Raw genomic sequence first — 22,993 nt, 5'->3', positions numbered from 1 at the left:
TAAGGAATTCCCAGGGTTGCTAAAAGCCATCAGCATTCATGTAAGTGCATTCTGATGGTTCAGAAAATGCTCATACACATTCATATGACTATGGATTTCTGTGCAAATTCAAAGAGCACAATGAATTCATCAGATAACTCCCATGACAAGCTGCAGAGTGGAGAAGCACTGAGTGTATTATTTAGGAGTGTGATACCAATAACAGGGGTCATTTGTTGAAAACCCACCTATCTACTGAAGACTGATAAGTCTTCAGTACCCTAAGTGGATGAGTGCATGGAGAAACTACCATACATTTGTGTCATCCATGCAAAAACACTATGCCCAGAACCACACAGCTGTTATTCAAACCTTTATGTAAGGCTGAAGGTGAAAGGAATTATTTTTTTTGCTTGTTAGTTTAGTTTATTAAATATCTTAAGGCCTAAAACACAGCCATAAAGCGTGTTTTTCTTGAGGGGAAGAGGTAATGGGCAGGAGGGGAAAAGACAGGACACAATCAGGTTACTTATGTCCAGAATCTACCCATCTACCTTTGCATCACTCAGTTCAGAAACCCACATAAAAATGACATTTTTTCTTTCATTTTTTTCTCTAATTAGATTTCCAGATTTACTGCCTAAAGAGACAAATTGCTTCCTCATTGTAGCAATCCACCCATGGCAGCACCTAATTCTGGCTTTACCCCAAAACATACCAGACACTCCATAATTTTTTTCCTCACCTTTTTAGCTGTCAAGATTTGGAGTAAGTTTAGTCTGCTTTTTCCTGCTTGCAGGAGGCAGAACCAAGCAGACAAATTCATAAACACTTACAGGAGAAGGTCATGTCCTTTCTGCAGGCACTTGGACATGACAGCTACAGGACCAAGGGATACCAGGCTGGGCACAAGTGAGATTTTTTTGAGCACAAGTTGAAATACCAGCATAATTCAGTGAGAAAAAAATCACAAAGAGCCTGAAGTAAGTGCCAATCACCTTCTATCTCTTATTATTATTATTCAAGTAATTAATCATAATAGTGTGTGGTGTAATGAACTGACTGCACTATTTCTATTTATGTTGCCTACACTGATTGTAGTAACACAAAATAAAAATTCCACATAGTCAAGGATTTGATACTTGGAGTACAACATCATCTTAGTAATAACAATCAGTTTATCAGCCTTATTTTTATTCAAGTAAATTCCTTTACTGCATTTTAATTAACTACTATGGCTTGATTCTATTTAGCATTAGAGCAGGAAATAATTGCAGCTGGCTTCACACTAGGGGTTACTATTATCAGCAAAGAAATGAGGACAATCAATATTCCAGGGAGGACAGGTAATGAAACTGCCTCCTGAACAAATTGCAGATCAATAACCATCATAGAAAATGGAAGGGAGATTTGCATTTGAAGGAATCTCAGAGGAAAAGAATGGAGTAGAAAGACAAATGTGCATTTTTTCTAACTTGGTTGCTCATTTGTATCTGAACCCCAAGTCATCAAGGACCTGTGAGCTAGACCAAGCAGGTAGGGCTGTCAGCAGCTGGCTGCCTGCCACCAAGAATATTTTAAGATAGGATTTTAGGACAAGTAGATCAAAAATAATTACAAATAGATTTGATTTTCTTTTGTTAATCCCTGCAACAGCAATTGCAATCACATACTTTAAGTGGAATATGTGAACAACTGGAATGTGTGTACTCCTTCCTGAAACCTGATCTGTATTATGGGCAAGTCCAGTACAATAAAAATGTTCAATGGGAGTAAAGGCCTCAGTTGCAGGGACACCCTGTTCCAGGGCTTTCTGTATGCTAATAGGATGCTATTCCATTCAGCTACAGAAAACATAGTAACCATTAATATTAACAAATTAATGCATTAAGTAATCACTTTCAAGAATCACATAGGAAGTATCTCCTCCAGCAGCTGGACAGTAGGGAGAATCCTTATGTCTAAACATTCCTGGAGAATGCAGGCAAGATGTGGGCTCATTTCCAAGTGCTGCCCTCCCCTGCATGTAGTTGTTCTGCTACATTCCATAATTTCCAGATTCCAATGGGAAAAAAAAAGTTATTAAATATTACTTAATTCTCCATCAAAATTATTTGATGTCTCACATGGTCAATAACTACATCTGACTTCCTTACTGTTGCCCATTTTCTCAACATGAGCATGCAATTTTAATTTTGCTTTACAGTAGAAGAAAACCAGCAAAAGCTTCATTTAATTCTAGGCAGTCCAGAATACCTGTGAAATTATGTAAATGCTAAGAAAGAAAAGTTGCATAAATATCAGAAGTGTGCAGAAAATGTGCTGATGTAAAATTCAGTACTATAAAATACAGTGCAAAATGCTAAGGGTGCTTAGGCAATTACAGCTTCTTGAATTGGTTTTATTATATTTGTAAGGTGGTGGTGTTGTTTAAAACCAATGGAAGTTATATTTTCTCCTTTCTAAATTGTAGCCTTCTCAGGCCATGTGGTTTCTGGGAATATCACAGATAGGGAGGTGAGCATTTTCATTTCCTGTAATATTTTGTTTACTCAGAGCCATATTATCCATGTGTGCTAGATTGCAAGGCAAGATGTATTCAATTGTCATCTGTTAGAGGTGTGGCAGTTATCTTCTCTTAATTGGGCAGTTTTCTTTATCTCTTCAACAAACCAATCCTCCCCCAGGGGAGACATCTTCTGTTCATGGGCTATTGAATGTCACTGCATGAGTAATAAAAGTCACAGCATCCCATTGTGAGATGCTCTGCCCAGAGGGAGGAGCCAAGCATTTCTACTGGATATAATCGTGAGTTTCTGGAATACCAGCAAGGCTTTTGCTGCACTGGATTGCCCAAAAGAACAGCTTCCTCTTCAGAGGAAGGCCTACACCTTTTCTACAGGATCACTGCTCCAACAGAACCACACCTGACACTCCAGGAGGACTGCAGTCACAATTCCAATTGGACTGCTGCCAACACCCTGTCCAACAGGGTGTCAGGTTTTATTCTGACTCTGTCAGTGTTGTTTTGATTCACTGCATTGTTTATTTTATCTTTTTATTTTCTTCCTTAATAAAACTTTTATTCCTACTCTCATATTTTGGCCTGAAAGCCCCCTTTAATTTCAAATTTATAACCATTCAGAGGGAGAGAGTCTACACTTTTTTTCCATTTCAGAAGAGGCTCCTGCCTTCCTTAGCAGACACCTGTCTTTTCAAACGAAGACACCATGATACGCCAAAGAAATTCAGCCCCATTTACCTCTTTCAAGTCTTGGACAATAGCAGTGAGGCGCTCATTCTCTGCCTGAACGTTGGTGACCACAGCCCTGCTCTGCTTGAGCTCATTCTGCATCTCCAAAATCTTGCCCAGGTAATAGGCTTCCTTTGATGCAGACTCCTGGAGAAGAGTCTCTTCCCGTGTTTCACCATCTTCAGCCACTTTGCGGTGAACAGAGAAGGACTGGCCAAAAGCCTGCAAGGGGAAAACAGAGCACTGTAAAAACCTACTGAAGCCCTAGAACAATTAACAACAGTACTGAGCGGCTGCACAGACAGCAGGAATGGGATAGATCTGCAAATCCAAAACTCTGACCTATTAAACACTGTCCCAGCAACTGAGGGCCACCATCCCACTTAGCTGGAATGAAGAAGCATCTTGAGGCTGCTCCCGTTTGCAGTCTGGATTTATGGCCCCCATCCAGTCGACCTCCACTGAGATCAAGATGGTGCTCTGCTGACTGGCCATTAATTAGTGCCAATGTTTAATCCTCCTGCAGGAGGCCAGCCCATAATTCATCAACTCCTTTCTTCTCTGGTTCCACAAAATAAACGCGTGGTTTGTTTTGGTTTAAAGAGCATAAATAGCTGACAAATCTCACTGAATTGCTTTCCATTTCCAACAACCTTTTCCTATAGGAGCTCATCTCCTGATATGGAAAAATGTTCCTAAAACCTGGAAGAAAAAGAAATTACCTGAGAACCAAGCAGTGGCCATCTACACCTCTGGGATGCTAAACACAGTGTGTCAGCCCCTTAATTTCATTTATACTCAGTGTTTTTGCTTCTGTTGGATATTTAACTGTTTGAGAAGTGTTTAAACAGAGAGATAACTTCAGTGCCTGTCTTCTTGTTACTGGCTTACACTGATCAATTTAATAAGACAGTATTTCTTAGTGACAATTTCTGATGTTATTTTGGACAGCTCTGGAGCAACCTGAAAGAAAGCAATCTACAAGCCATGATAGTCGACCTGATGGAGATATCATTTAGCTACAAAAAATGGGGGAAAACCCAGCAAAAATATAAAACAAACAAAAAAATGTAATAAAATAATTGACACAAAAAATAAAAATAGCAATAAAATATAAAATAAAAGCAAAATCTGATTTGAGTGTATTACCTTTTAGAAAAAGACACTTAGTTGAAAATGACATGACCTGATTCTGGAGAAAGACCAAAGAGGGCTTCTAATGTGAAGAATCTTTAGCCTAACACAGGCAGAAGTTCTCTCATGTATCTTAAATCCAAGTGAACACATCTGAAAAATCACAATTTTTTTTTTTCTCCTAATACATGAGAGGAATTTGAGTATGGTAACATGCTATTTCAATGAAAAATTATCCCTAGAAGCCTCATACCTACCCAATTCTTTAGAACCACAGCACACATTTGTACCCACTGTGAGCTGTGGCCTCCTTTGCCTTCCCATCGATAAGCCTTGCCAAATTAAATCCATTGTTTTACTGCTGCTATTTATAGACTTTCAGAACACGTTCTAAGCTTCACTGGCAGTAGAACTGAAGCAACCCTTATAAACTTCAAAGGAAAACTCTCTTCAAAAACTTCTCAACTTTTAAGTCTACTTCACTTGGAGAATCCTGTGAACTCAGCATTAAAGGATTCTAAAAATATTCAATAATGTATTAACCCAGCAGTTAAGCACTGATATCTGTGAATCTAAGACAACTATTTTGGGAACACTGCTAATAAATTATCTTCCTCTACATACTTATGGCTCACTTTTCCCAGTTTGAGACTGAGCAAAAAGCACCAGTCAAATAAAGACCCTACAAGACAAATGTAAAGGCCACTTATCCAGAGGTAAAATCAAAACGCAGCAGAAGAGCAGGTAGGACTTGCAGGGGTGGAGAAGCTCATGAATAACTGTTACCTGGAGCACTCTCTACCAGAGAACCAGAGTTCAGCACCAGTACACAGTGATGACAGCCTTCCACATGCATACCAGATTTTGCTTAGTGTACTTCGAAGGTGCACTTTTAGCATGTGCAATGTTTGAGAACAGCTATGAATATAGGTTTTAAGGGGGGGGTACATAACATAGTAGAAAATCACTGTGCACTCCACATTTCCTTGTATGTATGACTACAGAAAATACATAAACTTTTTCCTATTAAACCAGTTTGAATGTTACTGTATCACAGAATGGGTCACCTTGGGATGGACCACAGTGGGTCATCTGGTCCAACCTCCCTGCTCAAGCAGGGTCATCCCTGAGAACATGGCACAGGATTGCATCCTGATAGTTCTTGAATAGCTCCAGTGAGACTCCATAAACTCTGGGCAATCTGTCCCAGTGCTAAGTCACATGTACAGTAGAATTTCTTACTCATTTCTTTGATGGTCAAGCCTGTCCCAACTCATCCATATCAGAATACTTAATTTCTTTCTTAAACTGCCATCAAGATGTTAAAATCAGGGGAAAGAAAGCAAGCAAGCATAGTTCACTCTTGATATTGATGGTAGTTATCCAACAAGGAGACGAACATTAAATACCTTCTAATTATAAGCAAGCAAAAAGTTCTGCTTATCTATTTCATAGTCTGTACAGAACACCAAAAAACTTTTTAAACTTTCCAGACATGTCCACTTAAAGTCTTCCACAAGATTGATCACTTTTAAATTATATCACATATCAACACTTTTCAGCTGGTAGCCAAATATTTGTTCTATTTTGATTTTATGTTCTAATAATTTGCTTAATACATTTACTTATCTGTAAGACCTTACAACCTTGCTATGATGTGAAATATTTCAAGTAACTGCGCTCACATGAGAAGGTGATGACCTGCACTGCAAGTAAAAAGAAGTTCACTTGCAATTAGGTCATGTGCTGGATACCAACTCGTTTGCTGAATAGATCTTATGATATATGTGGGAATGCCAGCCTGCCATGGAAGCCTGAGTGGAGAAACAGCTTTCCTGTGGCATGACATCAAGGGAGAGGAAAAACAAAGTAAAAGCAAAGCAGATGTTCCCTGTATTCACCATTGAATAAGATCCTGATATTTTCATAGAATGCTCTCAAGCATTCTGAGGAGGTGCTGTACCATACTGTGCAGATGTATCAGTTAATCACCACTGCTCCTTTCAGCATGCTGCTTGGTGGGACTCCTCATTAAAACCACTTAGAAATCACTATTGGTCCCTTGTTGGCTCTTGGGTTCAGTAATCACAGCATGGGGATTTCCTGACATCTTCCAGATTCAAGTTTGGACCCAGAAGGGGCTGTGTAGTCCTTCAGGGCTTCTGTTTCCTTGAGAAACCCCCTCCCAGAGTAGGAGTAGGCACAATAGCTCAAATCAGCTACAAAGACTGACTGAGGCAAGTTTACTGCTTCAATAAAGACTGTCCTAACAGAGAGCAGTCAGATTTTCACCTTACACTGGTCCCATCAAGATTTTGTTTGAAAGGATGCTCTTGAGTTAGAAGATGATTTTTTTTTATAAATTGGTTGTAAAACTCAAGTAACAAGACACCATTAAACTATGTATACACATGCATCTCCTGAAACCTCAGAACTGTGTAACACTACCATGATTTTTCATAGGCACCTTAAAATTTGAACTTTAAGAACAATAAAATAATGATCACTATTTGAGGTCATGATAAAGGATAGTAAAAGTGAGTGCACACAGGGAAGAGGTCAAATTTGATCATGCAGAAAGGAGTAACTTTGGAGGAAAAACACCATTTACTGTTGAACTCTAAGTAACCCCAGATGGGAATTCCAGTGTCAGAAGCAAACAAGTGTGACACAAATAATGCTGTGAACAAAATGGGCACAGATCTACAAAGGATCAAAGGAAAAATGACTGCTCCAGACATGTCATATTCATATGATAAATATAAACAGCAGTAGAAAGGTAATGTGCAGTGATATAAAATGATGTCTAAAACAAATTATATTTAGCACTTCAAGAAACAAAGGAAAAAGAGAAGCTGGATTTCTAATTTAGGTGTAGAAAGCCACACACATGCAAAAGGTTAGTTTAAAACTTAAATAGGTAATGAAGGCTGATATTTCTGAATTTCACTTTCACTTTTACTAAGGACCTCCTGGGGCTGGAATTCTGAAATGCTTCACAGAAATTCATTCTTCTACTCTGGAATGATTAATAAGCAGTAAACACAACCTGACTGCTATCAGGACAAGCAGGCAGCCTACCTTTATGGCTTTGACGCTGACTGTAGTTTTTTCTGATGCATAATGCAACAGCACTGAACTTGTTCAAATGATTACATATTTGAGCTGCTAACTTGATGCAAAGCAGAATGTATTATGTATTAGTTACCTCCACATTCACAGCATAAAAGCATGGAAAAGAACAGCCTGGATTATCCAAGAGGGTAGCATATTTCCTCATCAAATGTCAGTACGGCATTACAGATGGAAATCTTTGCTATGGGTTAATTCCAGGAACAGGCCTTATTTTGTTGCACAACTTGAATGCCCATTTATCACCGAATATTCCTTTAGTCACTTGCAATTCTGTGTCCCTCAGATAAGACTTTTTTTTTAAGTTTACTATATATGGGATTTTTTCTTGGTTTTTTTTTTTTTTTTCAAAATTCATTGACAAAAAGCTCAGGGTTCTTTGAAATTTTTCTGCTAAGGACCAATCAGTGGCAGACAAAGGTCTGTGAGAAAATCCCCTCTAGGGAAGGCTGAGCAGAGGAGCAGCATCTGAGCAGGATCTGCTCCTTCCCTCAAACCCAGTTGGTACAAAGCTGCTTCCTCCATAACTCATGATGTGGCACCATAAATCCAACATGTTTCTCAGCAGAGGTGACTGATGCTTTCTAGTCATATTATATCTGCTTTCTTAAAAGTTTCCCAAGTTTTAGACCTCTAGATTTTGTCATAACGTAGACTAAATCTTTGCGCAGCTGACACGACCTTCTCATGTTCATTTAAGATGGCTGAGACAGGTCAATAGTTTCCTTTTGGAAGCCAATACTGAAGTTATTAAAGTTCTCAAATGCAAATACTTGGCATATTGCAATCAAAACACAGGCAGAGTTTTTATGCTTGATGACAGAAGAAAAAAATTAACAGTCATTGTGTGGATAGTGCATGTGAGATGGACAGCGCATGCAGGGAAGCAGATGGAAAACTCAAAACCAGATTGAGATTACAGCCTGAATCAGCATGGGTTTATAGGCAAGAAAACTAGATCATGAACTTCTGGGTTGGCAGGCTAGCTGAAAACAGCTGATTGTCTGATTCTTCCTGTGTTCAGCAAAGCAGGATACTGAACTCTTCTGGGGAGGCAGAAGACTGAGCATCTATCTCATCACTAATTTAGCTTTCAGCTCAGAACATGAAACAAGATTCCTAGACTTAACCTGTTCCCCAGTCAAAAGGAATGAGACAATTGATCAAAATTTCATTGTACCCAAGCACCTGGCTAAGCACTGGTAGTTTCAAAATTCCAGACTCAAGATGATCAGTTTTATGCTCTATGGAACAAAATATTAATATGATTGTGTATTTCAGTTTTATTTTCCTAATGTAACAACATACCTTTTACTTCATAGGCCCCATCTTGCAGAAAAAAAAAAAAAAAAAGGTTAAATGTTTTGCAGTCAATATGAAGCAAGCTAACAAACTGGGGGCTTCTTATTTGTTCTCATGCAAGCATTCTGCCTTTTGAAAATAGTGAAAATTAAACTTTAAAGGACAGGGTTTTTTTCAATTCATGCTTTGCTACAGATGATTGAGGAAGGTTAAGTTCCCATTTGAAAAGTGTAGAGGAGAGTATCTGCTGTTGAGTGAAAAGGATGTTAGAATAGATCCATTCATGATCTGAAATAAAAGATACTATAGTTGTGAGAGGACAAGAGGAAATCACCCCAAGCTGTGCCAGGGGAGGTTCAGATTGAACATCAAGAACTTCTTCTCTGAAAGGGTGGTCAGGCATTGAACAGGCTGCCCAGGGGAGGCTGTGGAATCACCATCCCTGGAAGTGTTTAAGAAATGACTGGACATGGCACTCAGTGCTATGGTTTAGTTGACATGGCGGCGTTTGGTCAAAGTTTGGATTTCACCTTAGAGATCTCCTCCAACCTTAATGACTCTATGATCATGGTACAGGCAACTGAGAAATCTATAAAGGATACTTGAAGAAGCTACCACCTAAAGGCAAAAAGCATTTAGCTTTATCTCCAAATACCAGCTTATTAATTCAACTCTCTCCAATAAAAATGCAAATGCTGTTGCAATGATAAAGTCATGTAAGTCAATACCTGCATAAGAGATTTCACTTGCAAAAGGGACTTGCAAGCCAAGGTGATGGAGGTTTTACCCAGAAATGCTAAGGAGATCAGACACATGGAAAACATAACTAATCCTGAGTCTATTTACTGATGTAGAGCAATAGGACAAATGTCAACAATTCATAGGCTTTTCCCCAAGGACGATTTGGGTAAAATAACAACACAGATGCTTCTGTTTGTTCTCAGCGGATCTCTTCAGTATCTACAGTCTTCTTGAAATTCTTATATCAGATGCTAATCAACAAAGCCTTCAGAAAACACAGAGAAATTTATATTCAGCTCAACTACAGACACAGCCATGCTTCTGCAGTCCCAGTACACAGTGTGCTGATTTTCATTAATATGTGAGGCCTCAGGCAACCACTTTGCCTTTTTATAAATAAGGAACAAAACCATTCCTAAATGTGATAGTTAGGAAATATTTATAGACAAGAAGAAAGCACTACCATGAAAATGAACATTCAATGCCAACATCCATTGTTCATCTGCAATCCAGCAAAAGGGAGAGTGAATAAGAATTTCCATTTAATTGCCTTTAACTGCACTCTAGATGGGGATTTCAATTCCCCAGCCCTAAGCATTCCCTCCAGGCACAGAAAACACAAGAAGGGGGAAGCTTGTAACAAAGAGCACCACTTATCTACAACACAACAAATTAGTTTCATGCTGGTAATGCTAAAGCAGCTCTGTTCAAAATTCCTATGGCAAATAATTAAATTATTTCTATAAACAAAATAATTCATATCTTGTTAATGAAACATAAGGTGGCTTACAATTTTGCACAAATTACTATCAGACCAACACCCAGCTATTACAAAATGTCAATTAAAACTAATAAAAGCACTACCAGAACAAGCATGTAAGACTGTCAAGAGATTTTAAATTTTCTTTAAACAAAAAGTGCCTGAAGGCAGAGATGAAACCAGCCTTCCATGGAGGACTTATTACATTTGCACTGAGCACCAAAACCCCATTTTTACAAAAATTTCATTTTTTTTCTTTTCTAAGTGATTTTCTTCTCTTTTTCTAACTATGAAATGGCTGAAATAATTGTTGTTCTCTCTCCTGTGCTTGCTTGAATAAAGCAGCAAAGCATTAATGCCAAAATCCAGTTAAGAGTTGCCAGCCTGCTGGGACATTCTAGTTATTTCACGTTAACTCCCCATATGTAAACTCACATTCCACAGTCAGAGCACATTTTTAGAGCATTTTAGGAATGGTCTAAGCAAAGTCAAGCTGGTAGTGAATAATAAAAACAAAGGATAACAAGTTTAAGAGGATAATATGCTTTTGCTTTGTCTCAGGGTGACTTATCTTCCCAGCTGTAAGACAACTGCAGAAGCCTTTGCAAACCGAGCATCCATGACTTACCCAGTCCTACTGAAAGAGTAACCAGAGATTTCACTGGCTTCAGTGAAGCCCAGATTTTCTCCTTGGGTATTTATTTCTAGATTCTGTATTTGTTTCTGACACTGTATTCTGGCTCCTGATTCACTGCATTTGCTCACGTGAAAGTTGCCAGCAAATTACAAACCGTTTCAACAACAAACTTTTGAAAATCAGCAAAACCTGTCACTCTCGGCTCCTTCAGTAACCATCTTATTTTCAGAGGCTTTCAAACCATTTCAGCATCACCACGATTTTCCCTCTACAATCTTGCTTTTCACAGCAGCAGTTTTCATTAAATAGGAAGTCTTCTTTCCTCCCTTTACACCTATCCACAGGAATGTGGCTGGTGGCCCGCAGAGCAGAGGATCAGCGGCACAGATAGGAGAACACCTCAGTCAGCAGCCAGCCAGGGAGTGCTTAGCTGGCTGCCTAAATCTGCCCCGGCGCCGGATGGGGAGCTGTCCCTTTCTTTTCCAGAAAGGAAGTTTTCACACGTCTCTGAACTTGATACTTAGCAAACTGTCACAGAATGCATCACAGCACGGGTTGATGGCCATTTGCACAATTGCAACAGCAGAATGCAAATATCAACACTTCCTACAAATAGAGGTGTATGGTTTCCTGCTTTTCTAAAGAGACTTAAAGCAAAACTATTAACATCAGTGTCAATGAAGTACAAAAAGACATTTATGCATGTCTGCACATGTGCTCACACGCACACCAAAGAAAACAGCAGAACAGGGGTTAAAAGGAAAGTTAGCAGTTATTTGCTACAGTATCATAGATGTGATTTTGTGTAAAAGAAAAGGAAGAACAAGCTGACCCAAAGATAAGGTGTTAAGATAATGAAGAGCAGGAGTGGAACCATAAAATATCCACATAAAGACAACCGCGAAATTCACTCTTCTGGAGGTATGAAATGAAATATGATGCACAATATCAAACTCATCATTTGATGCACAAAACTAGTTTGTCATAAGCAGTCAGTAAGACACCTGCTAAGGACCTGATGTCCCCTGTCCCTTATCACACAAATGCTCCTGATGTAACCACCTGTGCACACACATGTTCTTGAGAGTAAGAATGTATAAGAATCTGAAAGAATGAAATCTGTAAAAACAGGAGTGCAGGAAGGCAGAAGTCAGACATCTGATTCATTCTGTAAAATTAGCAACACCAACACACTCCAGAAGGTCTCCAAAAGGACAAATAGTTTGCCTCACTTGGGATATGGCTTTCTTTTAAATTTAAAAAAGTCTATCTCTCTAACCATAAAGACCCACTGCAAGACCTCTTCATACTACCAGAACTACACTGTCTCACTGGGCAGGTAACACAGTGAGTACTTTGTCAAAAGCACACCTCACAATTCACAAGTTTTATTCATTCTCCAGTGATTTAGTGAGTGGTGAAGCTGGAAAACTGTAATCTGAGTCAGTGACACACAACTTTTCTTCCTTTTCACATGTGTGTGGTCCCTGTGGTATATCACACCACCCTGCCATGGGAGACCAACCACCACTGCTGCTCCTGTGCATGCCTCAGATACTGTGTGGCTGCTCTACACAATACTATAATTAGAGCACACAAAATCAATGTGCATATGTACAATATATACCCAATTGTAAGTCTATGTACATGCATTGTCATGTCCTTGAAATATTGTATGCACCTGTACAAGAGCTATCATTCTACTGATAGAAGATAGTGGAGCAAATCATCCAAGAGACCTTTCAAAGCAAAGCCCATCTTCCAACCTTGACCACTGCGAGTGATTGATGAACATGTGTTATGATCAAGACCCCCTAAGAATTCCAGGTGAACAGAAAGGCTGGCGACATCCACCATGGATGGAAGGGACACAGGATGCTCTGTGCCATCCTAACTCATCCAATGACACAGCAGGCAGGGTCCCAGCATCAGGAGGGATGCAAGATTCTTATCACTCACCATCATTCCCATCTGTCATTGGATAACTTAGATACCCCAATGGCTGTTGATATTTCTTACCTGGATCCCAAAAGAACCAGTGCAAAACAAGCTGTAAGCAACTTCCATTTATTGTTAGCCTCTCATACTCTGTGTTATGAAACACTTCCATTACTGAAAAAGCATTTCTAATCTACATTTGCAATTTATACTGCATCACATTTGGTGATTCTTTAGATGAAAAAATACTATTACAACATGACACCTGACAGGGATGCAGCTTGCTATAGGGATGCTCATTTTCAATTCAGTGCTTTACAAAGAACTTTTTGAGAGTGTCAGACAAATCCACATTGGAAAGATATGTCAGTTAATTGAAGTGTTTTATATTTGAGAGGGACAAAGAGCTCCCTATTGACTCCCACTTTGAGACAATTCCTGAAAGATTTGATGGTTTCTTTTTGGTTTGTCTTAAACTTGAACCTCTGAACTGTAGCACATCTATGAGTTAATTTGTACGGAACACACATCATTAGAAAAAGAAGCACTAAGTGAAAATACAGTGTCATCAAACCACATATTGCTTTTGCAATGCATTTATAGATACTCCCTTGAGTCAAAATATAGTTGCAACAACCATTAGTGTTGTGAATCTGTAAGCTAGACTTCTAAAAACAGTGGTAACTTCATACAAAAATCTGTGTAGATGACATCTCAGTCGAACTACAATCAGCATAATTTAGAAGGAAAACATCAGGGAAAGAAGAACAGAATGAACTATTTTTCATAAATTTCTAGTATAAGGTTACCGTACATTTCTGCCCTAATGCAAATTTAAAAGGCTGTCAATATGGAGAACTCAGACTTACAGTGCTAGATCTCTGAAAAGAAATAAATTAGGACAGAATTCCAAGGGGAAAAAAAGATAACTTAACACATCATGACTCTGCTGCTTAAGAGAGAAATAGCACAAAGACACTGTGCTGTGTAATTACCTGCACATACACCTAATTGCACACCAGTGTTGGTGATTTTAGAAGATTCCAAGATGGAGATTGATTTATTGCCAGATGAAGAATTGTTTGCACCTGGTGGGTTAATATAACAATCATTTTGCAAAATCATTAGCCTGTGGAACCATACAATCAAAACCATGATAAACATTACCAAGGAAAGGAGTAAAACGACACTTCATTGATCTAAGGACCCACAAATTAATGAACTACACCAGTTACGCCAGCTTTTCTCCTAATTGGGAAAGCAGCACTGAGTTCATGGGGCTGTCAAAGTATAAATTCAGGGTCACCAGGAACCACTGGAGGTATCCCTGGGAAAAGGGAACACATGTGCCAATGGGGAAATGGTTATCATAGGAATGTTTCTTCTGGGAAAATCTATCAGTATGTATGTAAAAAACAGTACAGGAAGAGGAGCCTTTTCTGGCCTCAGCATGCACAATATTACAGAGGAAATATCCCCGATGCATCCAGCACTGAATAAAGAATTCCTGCTTCTTAATGCGACATTAGTGTCAAGGAGTTCTTTTTACCAATTTTTGGTAACTATTTTTTTTTTTTTAGAAGACTGTCCAAAACTCTAAAACTGCTTTGAAAGTAGCAACTCATTGGGGTATTTTTAGGGTTACTCAATCCATTTTTACTAACATGCTCCATGTAAATTCATGCAGGTCTATTTGGTAGCAGCATGTTACAGCTCAGCTGGGCCAGCACTGCCATCTCACAGCTGAGAAACACAGGCACATGATGAAACCATGCCCAGAGACATCACAGGAACAGCCACAAAGGGGAGAGAAATCAAGGATCCAGAACCTCATCACAGCCATGTCTAGGGTAAAACCCACAACATTCTAATGACAAAGATAACAAAGGTAATGGGAAATGGGAAGAAAAAAAAAAAAAAAAAGAAGCAGCAGTCATGTAGTATAACAGAAGATATTTGAATTCCTGCCTTTAAAAATTCTTCCAGACAATACCTGGCATACTGCAATTTATGACTCTAAAACTCATGTAGATACTAAGACTGAAACTGAACACATGTTTATTAGGCTGTGCTCAAAAAAAACCCCATCATGCGGGGGGATTAAAAGAAAAGCAAAAAGTTCAAGTGTTTAAAATATCTGTGTTCTTGTAAATACAGCAAGCAATCAAGACAGCTCTGCTGTCACAGCAGTATATTTATTATGAGGCTAGTCCCAAGGGATGAAAAGGTTAAATGTCTGAGCCACTGTGATAATTACAGGAGGCAGGAAACTATTTCATTAGATCCCAAGATATTCATGTTTCATTGCTGACCCTGGCAATGCAGCACAGAATACAAATATTAGAATGACAGCACACAGCAACCCTCACTGACAAAGAACAGGTATCTAGAGAAAAACAGGTATTTGAGCTTTTAACTTCAGTTAAATGTGAGAGAGGAAGGTCAAGGATTTTGGCAAGGTCAGAGTAAGAAGACAACATATTTTGTATAGAAACACTGCAATGCCATTTGTTGAATGCTCAGCTGGGCTGGGCTTCTCATAACAAAAAACACTGAAAATCACAGAAATGTCAAGATTTCATCTTGTGATATCAGCATAAAATTTGCTTCTATTCAGACTAAGATTATGTGCTCAACATAGAGCAAGGTTTCATATGCCCCATGCTATGCAGAAGATTAGATCAAACTTCTGTAGCAACTATTAAAAACTCAATGACTCAGAGTTGTAACCTATATTTCTGGAATCATTTCCTACACAAAAGATTTCAAATGGTGGCACAGAAGTGCACCTCTAATGAAAAAGTAATTTGTTAGCTTTCTTTTAGAGGGGTCATCAATGACAGCAAGTTTGTCCAGCAACACTAGTTCCTTGCTGTGGAAGACGACAAGTTAAATACCTGGGAACACATTACTCAATCTCTCTAAGAAACAGCAGCACTGCACATGAATTACCAGCCTGTTTCAGCAGGGACCTGGCCAAGTCCCTAAAATGGACTGAAGAGGTCACTCAGGTCCTGTGACTGGCCACCTTCTGTCCATCACACCTCTGAAAGAAACCCAAACTTTTCAACTGTATCGTGACTATCACTGTATGAAAGAGGGGATGGAAAAAAACAAGGAAAAGCCCATTTTTCATTTCTGCTTTGATAGAAGTAACTAGTTATAATCTTTTGCTTTCACTGTTTCGCTGCAAGGTATTTGGAAACATTCAAGTAATCTACATGATTGAGCGCTACGAAATTACCCAGGGGATAGTAACCTAACCACTAATACCCTGAAAATGCAGATTGAAAGGTCCCCTTCTTGTTGTCTCAGAAAAAGGGCAAAATAAATCCTCCATTAGAAGCACAGCAGTTGCTTCAGAACAGAAGCAACAGAAGTTAAAGGAAATTCAAAGAGCTAGAACAGCAACACCTAAAATGCATCACACCTTGCAGGACTTTACAGCATACATGCTCTCCCCACACACCACTGGAACAAATAACCCAAATGCAAAAACTTTGTGAAAGAGCATATTATTAAATACAGACAGCCATGGATCATGAGCAAAGCAGAAACGAGCAAATTATTACTGAAATGAAATTAGATGCTAATCCAGTTAAAACTGCACCAAATTTCATTAAGTGTTTAAACAGGGAGACATGAGTGATTTGCAATGGAAAGGTAAAATACAGATCAAAATCAAATTGCTCAAGGAACCAGAATAATAGATGACAGGGCTGGGCTCAATTCAGAAATGCAAGCTAATCTAATAACTAAAAATGAGCTAATAAGATGGACTTGATGAGTCCTGCAGTGTTTTAAAGGCTTGGCTATAATATCAAGATTGCTTTAATGCTGTACATCCCTCAGATCTCACATTTTCTTACTGCTCTTCACAAAAAAAAGTGACTGCTGGGAACTGTAGCTGCATTTGTGCTCAAAACCAAACGGAAACATAATTAAAATTAAGACAGCTTCAAAGTAACAGTGTAAGAAGGACAAAGTAACCTTTTAAAGGTGACCATTACTCCAGCAGATATAAGGAGCTCTCTTGGGTGAACTTACAGATAATTTCTGAAAGATTGAAACATTTTACAGGAAGACTGCGATGAATTTTTGTATGCTTTTTTCAAAAGGATGAACAAGAGCCTGTTCAAGTGATAATCTATTATAATAGATACAATAGATTCTGTGATTTACTCAAATACGGCAATAATAGTGCCCAACCCAAAAGAAACAGAAAGGTGGGAGTGTCCAAGTGGATATATACTTGTCACTGGTCAAGCTCCACAGTGCCACTACAGGTACCTAACAGAGCTGGAGGGACTGCAGTTAATTACAGAAAGCAGCTCAGGCAGCAGCTCTGCATCACACACAGCTCTGCAGTCTGGTCAGTGATGCAACAAGCAGGAGATTGAATCCAAAATACACAGAATAGTCCCAAATCCAATAGAACAAGCCCTAAACCTTTCCACTTCACAAACAGTTTGACTTGCAGCTAAATCACTGTGAACACATTAGTCAGACATAAGCTTTTAAATTCAATAGAAAAAAAATTACTATGAAATTTTATTGCCTGTATTTAATAGCAAATTGAGAAAATTGATACAACAGTCTCTTCCAGCCAACAGAGAGCTTCATCTCTGAGAAGTTTTGGCCTTTTGAAAACATACTTGTATAAAGCTCATTAACCTTTCTCTTCTTATAAATTTAACACTGAAGAACCTACACTGGTAACTACTGAGCTGATTCCAGTTAACTGAAAGTAACAGTTTAATATCATAATTATTCTGACACTGTCACTATCCTCAAAAGCCTATCTTTTAGCTGAGATATTAAGATAATTCAACAGCAAAGAATGCTTTCCATGTAGAAATCAGATATCCATGAGTTTCACAGAAGAGAGTTAAAAGTGAGACAGGAGTTACAAGTTAAGCAAAAAAGAAATAAGAAACTATATTGTAAATGCAGGAAAACTTCCTCTGTAACCACACTCATTTTGCACCACACTCTGTGTGCATCAGTCCTCTCCACTACTCAACGAAGTTAATTATTCATTAACTAACAAAAATACTTCTTCCTCCTCAGATAGCTGCAACTTAGAGATACCACTTCAGTATGAATAAATTATAACCTATTGACAGGAATGTGGTGTTCATAGGGTCAGAAGGATGGTAGAGATTGACCAATGTCTAATTTATACACTAAGTAGGTACCACAGCAATCATGGCTTTATACATCACCACATCATTTGGATAATGGTTTTCAATACTGAAGCAAAGGCAATACCCAACATTTTTCCAAAGAGCAGCAAGTATCTAATTTGTGCCTCAAAGGCCTTTGAATTTTAAAAGCCAGGCACTCGGTGCTTTCTAAATACCAAGTCCCCTGGAACCTGTTTCAAACTGGGCATTCATAAGTAATTAATTGCTGTTGTTATTTTGGAAGCTTCCTGGAAAGGTTAATGCTAGTTAATATTTCCCCTCAAAAACTGGAAAAGAAACCCTTCTCTATCTAGGACACTTCTTGCTTTTAAATGTGAAAAAACTCATTAACCTTTCACTCTGAAGAGTCTGGGATCTGATAAAGGGAAAAAAATCCAAATCCATTCTCCACACTCATTTTGACAATCTGTGGCTGTGTAAGCATTTCCTTAGTTCTCAAAAGAGGTGATACCATTATCAGATACTGGGATTTTGTTGTTCAAATCATCAAACAGGATATGGCAAGGTTAATGTTTTCAAACTGGTTGCTTAATTTGATGTGGAACTTCTGTTAAGGACAGTCCCAAAACAGAAGTTTTTAGCCTGTTTTTGACTAGACACATGCTATAAAGATTATTAATGGCAGTGACAGCAATTTACAAGTGTTTACACACTAAAGGAATAGTTATAGGCTCTTTTTGAGTGAGATAGCAAAACCATTTTGCTTAAAAAAAAAAAAAGCCAGAAACTATGTTCCCTCTAATTACAAAAAAATGTTACTTTTTAAGTACTTTATGTGTGTATGTCATGTTGATGCTGCAATTGTGTCTTTTTACTGACTTTTCAAAATGCTTCAGAAAAATCCACAAATCTTTGAGGGTAAATTACAAATCAAGAAAGACAGAAATGTTATTGTGATTCTCTGTTGAAATAGCTGTGGTCCCAGTAGGCAAAAGAAACCCCAAAAACACAACAGTAAAATTATCCAGCCAATTTTAATGCTGCTGAAATAGCCTCACAATTTGCAGAAAATATCCCTGATTTTCCCCCGAAGTACTGTGCCTGTCAGCTGTGACTATTACTCAAACCATAAGGGTTAGTGCATTTCTGTACACAGAACTCAAATGGGCAAATCCCTACTACAGAGAGCAGTTCTGAGATAAACTAATTAGATTTTAAGCTGTTAAAACACTGACAGTGAATGATGGCTAGGGTGCTTGTCCTATTATTTCTGCTGAACCAGACAGAAACCCTTATGTTAATAACAGTACATTACTACAAGTATTTTGAGATAAGACACTACCTGTAATAAGGAGGTCCCATTAGAGCAATCTCAAAGTGCTTTACAAAGGTTCCTGAAAGATCAGAGATGACAGCATGTGTTAAAAGCCAGCTCTGTGACATTAACTCGGTTTATGGTGAAGGACAGCTTACAGCTGAAATTACAAAGCACCCCAAAAACTAGGTAGAGTAAGCAGAAATTAGTTTCCATCACTCATCTTTGGACATTATTCTATAAAATAACACAGTCTCTTTTTCACTAAATTCCTCTTGCATTAGATTGCTTTATTTTCATTCCAAGTAGTTCACTAAGAAGGCAATAGGTAATAGTCATGAGGAAAGGGGAATGGGGAAAAAATAAATGATATTTCATACTTAAATATTTTAGCACAAGTCTTTGCCATGTATTCAGTAGTCACAAAAATCAGAGCCTAAAAAACTAGCATTAGTTTAAATACTAGATAATGCTACTACAATGTTGTATTTATATACACATACCCCCATGTAAATCTATTTCTAGAAGGCTAAAAAGATGTTAATGCCAAAAGCCTGAACCTATTAACAGGACAGAGTTCCAGGGGTGCCAGCTATAGACATGCCTCACTTTCTTCATTAGGATTGCAAATAATTTTTTTTTTTTAAATAGGTTGCTTGGCTGAATATATACATTTTGACTGTTAGTTTCTATCTCTTCATGGACAAGGATCAATAGCATTGGCCCAAATTTCTTCTCAGCACATGTGACCATGGCAGGAGAACCCAGATCTCCTGGTCCCATGGGAAATTATCTCTATCAGTTGTAAGGTAGCAGGAATAACAGACAAATCAGTGGGAAAGCTATGGGAGCTGGGAGGGAAGAGAAGAAATGAACCTCAGTACTGCAAGACAGAGATTCTTTTGGATCCTCAACTTTTCACTCCTGTGATATCTGCTCTGAGCAAGCTGAATCCTAATTTTAGAGTCCCAAGATACATGGTGCTGTGAGAAACCCAAATGAGCTTTGACTTCAAAAGAAAGGTTCACTGAATTTACAGAGGCCAGATATTTGCTTTCCCCATTTTCTCACTAATAGAACATCTAACACCCATTTTGGAGAAGAGCAAACTGCTTGTCCAGCTTGCACAGGCTCTTCCATGGCAATAGCAATTAATCTCCTGACATGGCAGAGACAGCAGCATATTTGTGCATTCTAACAGCCTGATCAATGCTATTGAACAAAGCTGCTGCCCCTTCTAAAACTGCATCTGAAGGAAATATCCTGAACTGCTTCTTTACACCTAATCCCTCTTTAGCAAAGGTTACTCATTACTTTTGAGGCAAAATAAGGAATGAGGCTCAAACAGTTAAAGTCACATTTCTTCATCCACAAAAGCATCTCAACACTTCAGAGAGATGGGGAGCTAGGCAGCTTCTTATAAGCACACAAGGTGCTGATAGAGACAGCTAAAGGAAATTCAGTTTCAAGGCTGGTTAGGTTTCAACTTTGATTTTAGCCTATTGAAAAGCAATGCAGAACCACATTTCTGAAAACACCAAAAGAAAAAAACATAAGGAGAAAAACATTCAGTAATTCTAAGCACATTTCTAACAATTGCAGACCAATTTTCTGCTTTTACTGATGAAATGCCACTCAGTTCCTGCATGCCAAGGACTTTGCATGAAGCTGGAATCTCACAGTACACTAAGGAAAATGAAAAGCTCCTACAAAGATGATCATTCCCCTACATTAAAACTGCATCTGATATCAGGGTCAGGTGGAAAATTATCACATATAACATATGCCCACAGTGTCAGCATATTGGGCAAGTGAGCCTCAATCTATCATTTTAACACTAAAAATCAGAACATCTTTGACCGAAAACAATCAGGTATTTTGCTTTCTATTAACTGTCCCTTCTTTCCTTGCTAGGAGCCAGTTAGAGACCCATCAATTATATTTTCAAGCTACTTTGTGATATGTCTACTTTCACACCTAATTACTCTGCTTACTCTATCAGCCAGAAAACATCTCCTTTCCTTTTGCAGGTAGCCTCTGGGTTTATTCACAACATCTTCTATAATGGTCTGGGGCTGAATTTATCTTCCCTGACTAAACCAGCTGGTTTGAATCACCTATCCCTTTCTACCTGTTATTTCAAAATGTCTTTCCTATTATTTCATGCCTGCACAGCCTGTATTTTCTGAGCGTCAAATTGTGCTGAAATGCCATAGCTGCTTTATGACAATGGTAAGGAATACCATTATCCAATATTCATAGATGGTATTATGCATTGATATGTATGCACATGTAGCAATTATAAATAGGGATATTTAATGCAGTGAGCATGCAAGCACATTTAAAGTAGTTGGATCTTGTACTTCATTGAGATGGGGGAGGGAGGCAGGGGAAGGGCTGCTTTTAAGAACTCTCCTCCCTGCTTGGATTTTGTCCAAGTTGACAGCCTGTAATATAAAGTAGCCTAATGAAATACTAAAGATTATTTTCCATGCATATATTAAGCACAGATCGCTTTTAGCTTCTTTTGGAAAAGAAAATAAATCATATGGCTTATCTACAGAACAAACCTACTTGGACATTATATCCTACACATTTCAAGCCCATTTTATAGTTGGTGCTGCTCACTTCTATAGTTATTTGCTTGGCTATTTTAAAGAATACATTTTTCATTAAAAAAAAAAAAAAAAAAAAGCCACAACAAAGAAGAAGCGTTTTCCCTCCCACTCACTCCCCTACACAATTTATTCATTCAGCAGTCCTGGAAATTCAGTGGGGAATTATCAGCCTTCTGTTCAGCTACAGACCAGCTCTAGGGACACAAGTAGGAGGGGGAAAAAAAAATGCAGTTGGGAATTGTGGCTGCCATCAATACCAAACATGACTGAATGACCTTTGTGATAAATTGCAGAAAAGAAGATAGGGCAAAGAAAATTATTTTCTTTACTGATAGATGCTAAAGAAATAAGATGACAAAACCAACATGATACTTCAGTGAATTAGGCAGTTTTAAAAAAAATAGCTCTGTACAACTTAGGAAATAAAACCAATTGCTCTGAATCAAAAAATGTTACAAAGTAACTAATTCACATATCTTAGTGCTAAATGAAGAGAGGGCACAGCCTTTCCTCTGCCAGGGGAGGAAGGTCAGCCTGTGATATTTGTCAGTCCCCTACTTCTAAGCTGCAGCATTGGCCATGGGTGGACTAAGAAGCACACAGCTAGAGGAGGGGGTACTGGCTCTACTGCTTACATCTCCAACAAGAAGTGTTTCTAGGAAGAACAAGTGACTGAACCCAGAGCAGCTCAGAGAGGTGCCTCCTCAGGCAGGCAGAGGGAGACCCATGGGCCAAGGAGCAGACTGACCTACCTCACTGGCAACAGCTGCAGCCTCCAAGAACATTCTCCAGGCTCCAAGGGAAGAGTGAACATGAAGTGCCACCCACAGATAAAAATCTGGCACAACATCAATATGCTCAAAGTACAGTTTCTTAGCTAGAAAAGAAGAGTCTGGGCAAAAAACACTTGCCTTTTTCTGCTTTGGGTTGGGTGTTTCGTTTGCTGTTGGTTCTGAGATCTTATATTGTTTTACATTATCTCAGAGACAAAAAGATAAAAGCTACCTTGTGAATGACACAAAAGCCCTTCTTACAGC

The 22,993-nt window shown here is 38.5% G+C and overlaps 1 protein-coding gene across 6 annotated transcripts in view; it reads right to left on the bottom strand.

Annotated features, from left to right (window-relative positions):
• The window catches only part of BICD1 (BICD cargo adaptor 1), a 157,003-nt gene that overhangs the window by 74,354 nt on the left and 59,656 nt on the right, over positions 1 to 22,993 (bottom strand). For all 6 annotated transcript variants that reach the window (XM_053942896.1, XM_053942899.1, XM_053942897.1 and 3 more), the window contains exon 2: positions 3,242 to 3,454. In XM_053942896.1, the coding sequence (XP_053798871.1) occupies positions 3,242 to 3,454 (213 nt within the window). The remainder of the gene's footprint in view (positions 1 to 3,241; positions 3,455 to 22,993) is intronic.

Source organism: Vidua chalybeata, chromosome 5 (assembly GCF_026979565.1).
Source record: "Vidua chalybeata isolate OUT-0048 chromosome 5, bVidCha1 merged haplotype, whole genome shotgun sequence".
Classification (NCBI taxonomy): domain Eukaryota; kingdom Metazoa; phylum Chordata; class Aves; order Passeriformes; family Viduidae; genus Vidua; species Vidua chalybeata.
The sequence above is the reverse complement of the archived record's forward strand: the minus strand, read 5'-3'. Positions and strand labels throughout refer to the sequence as shown.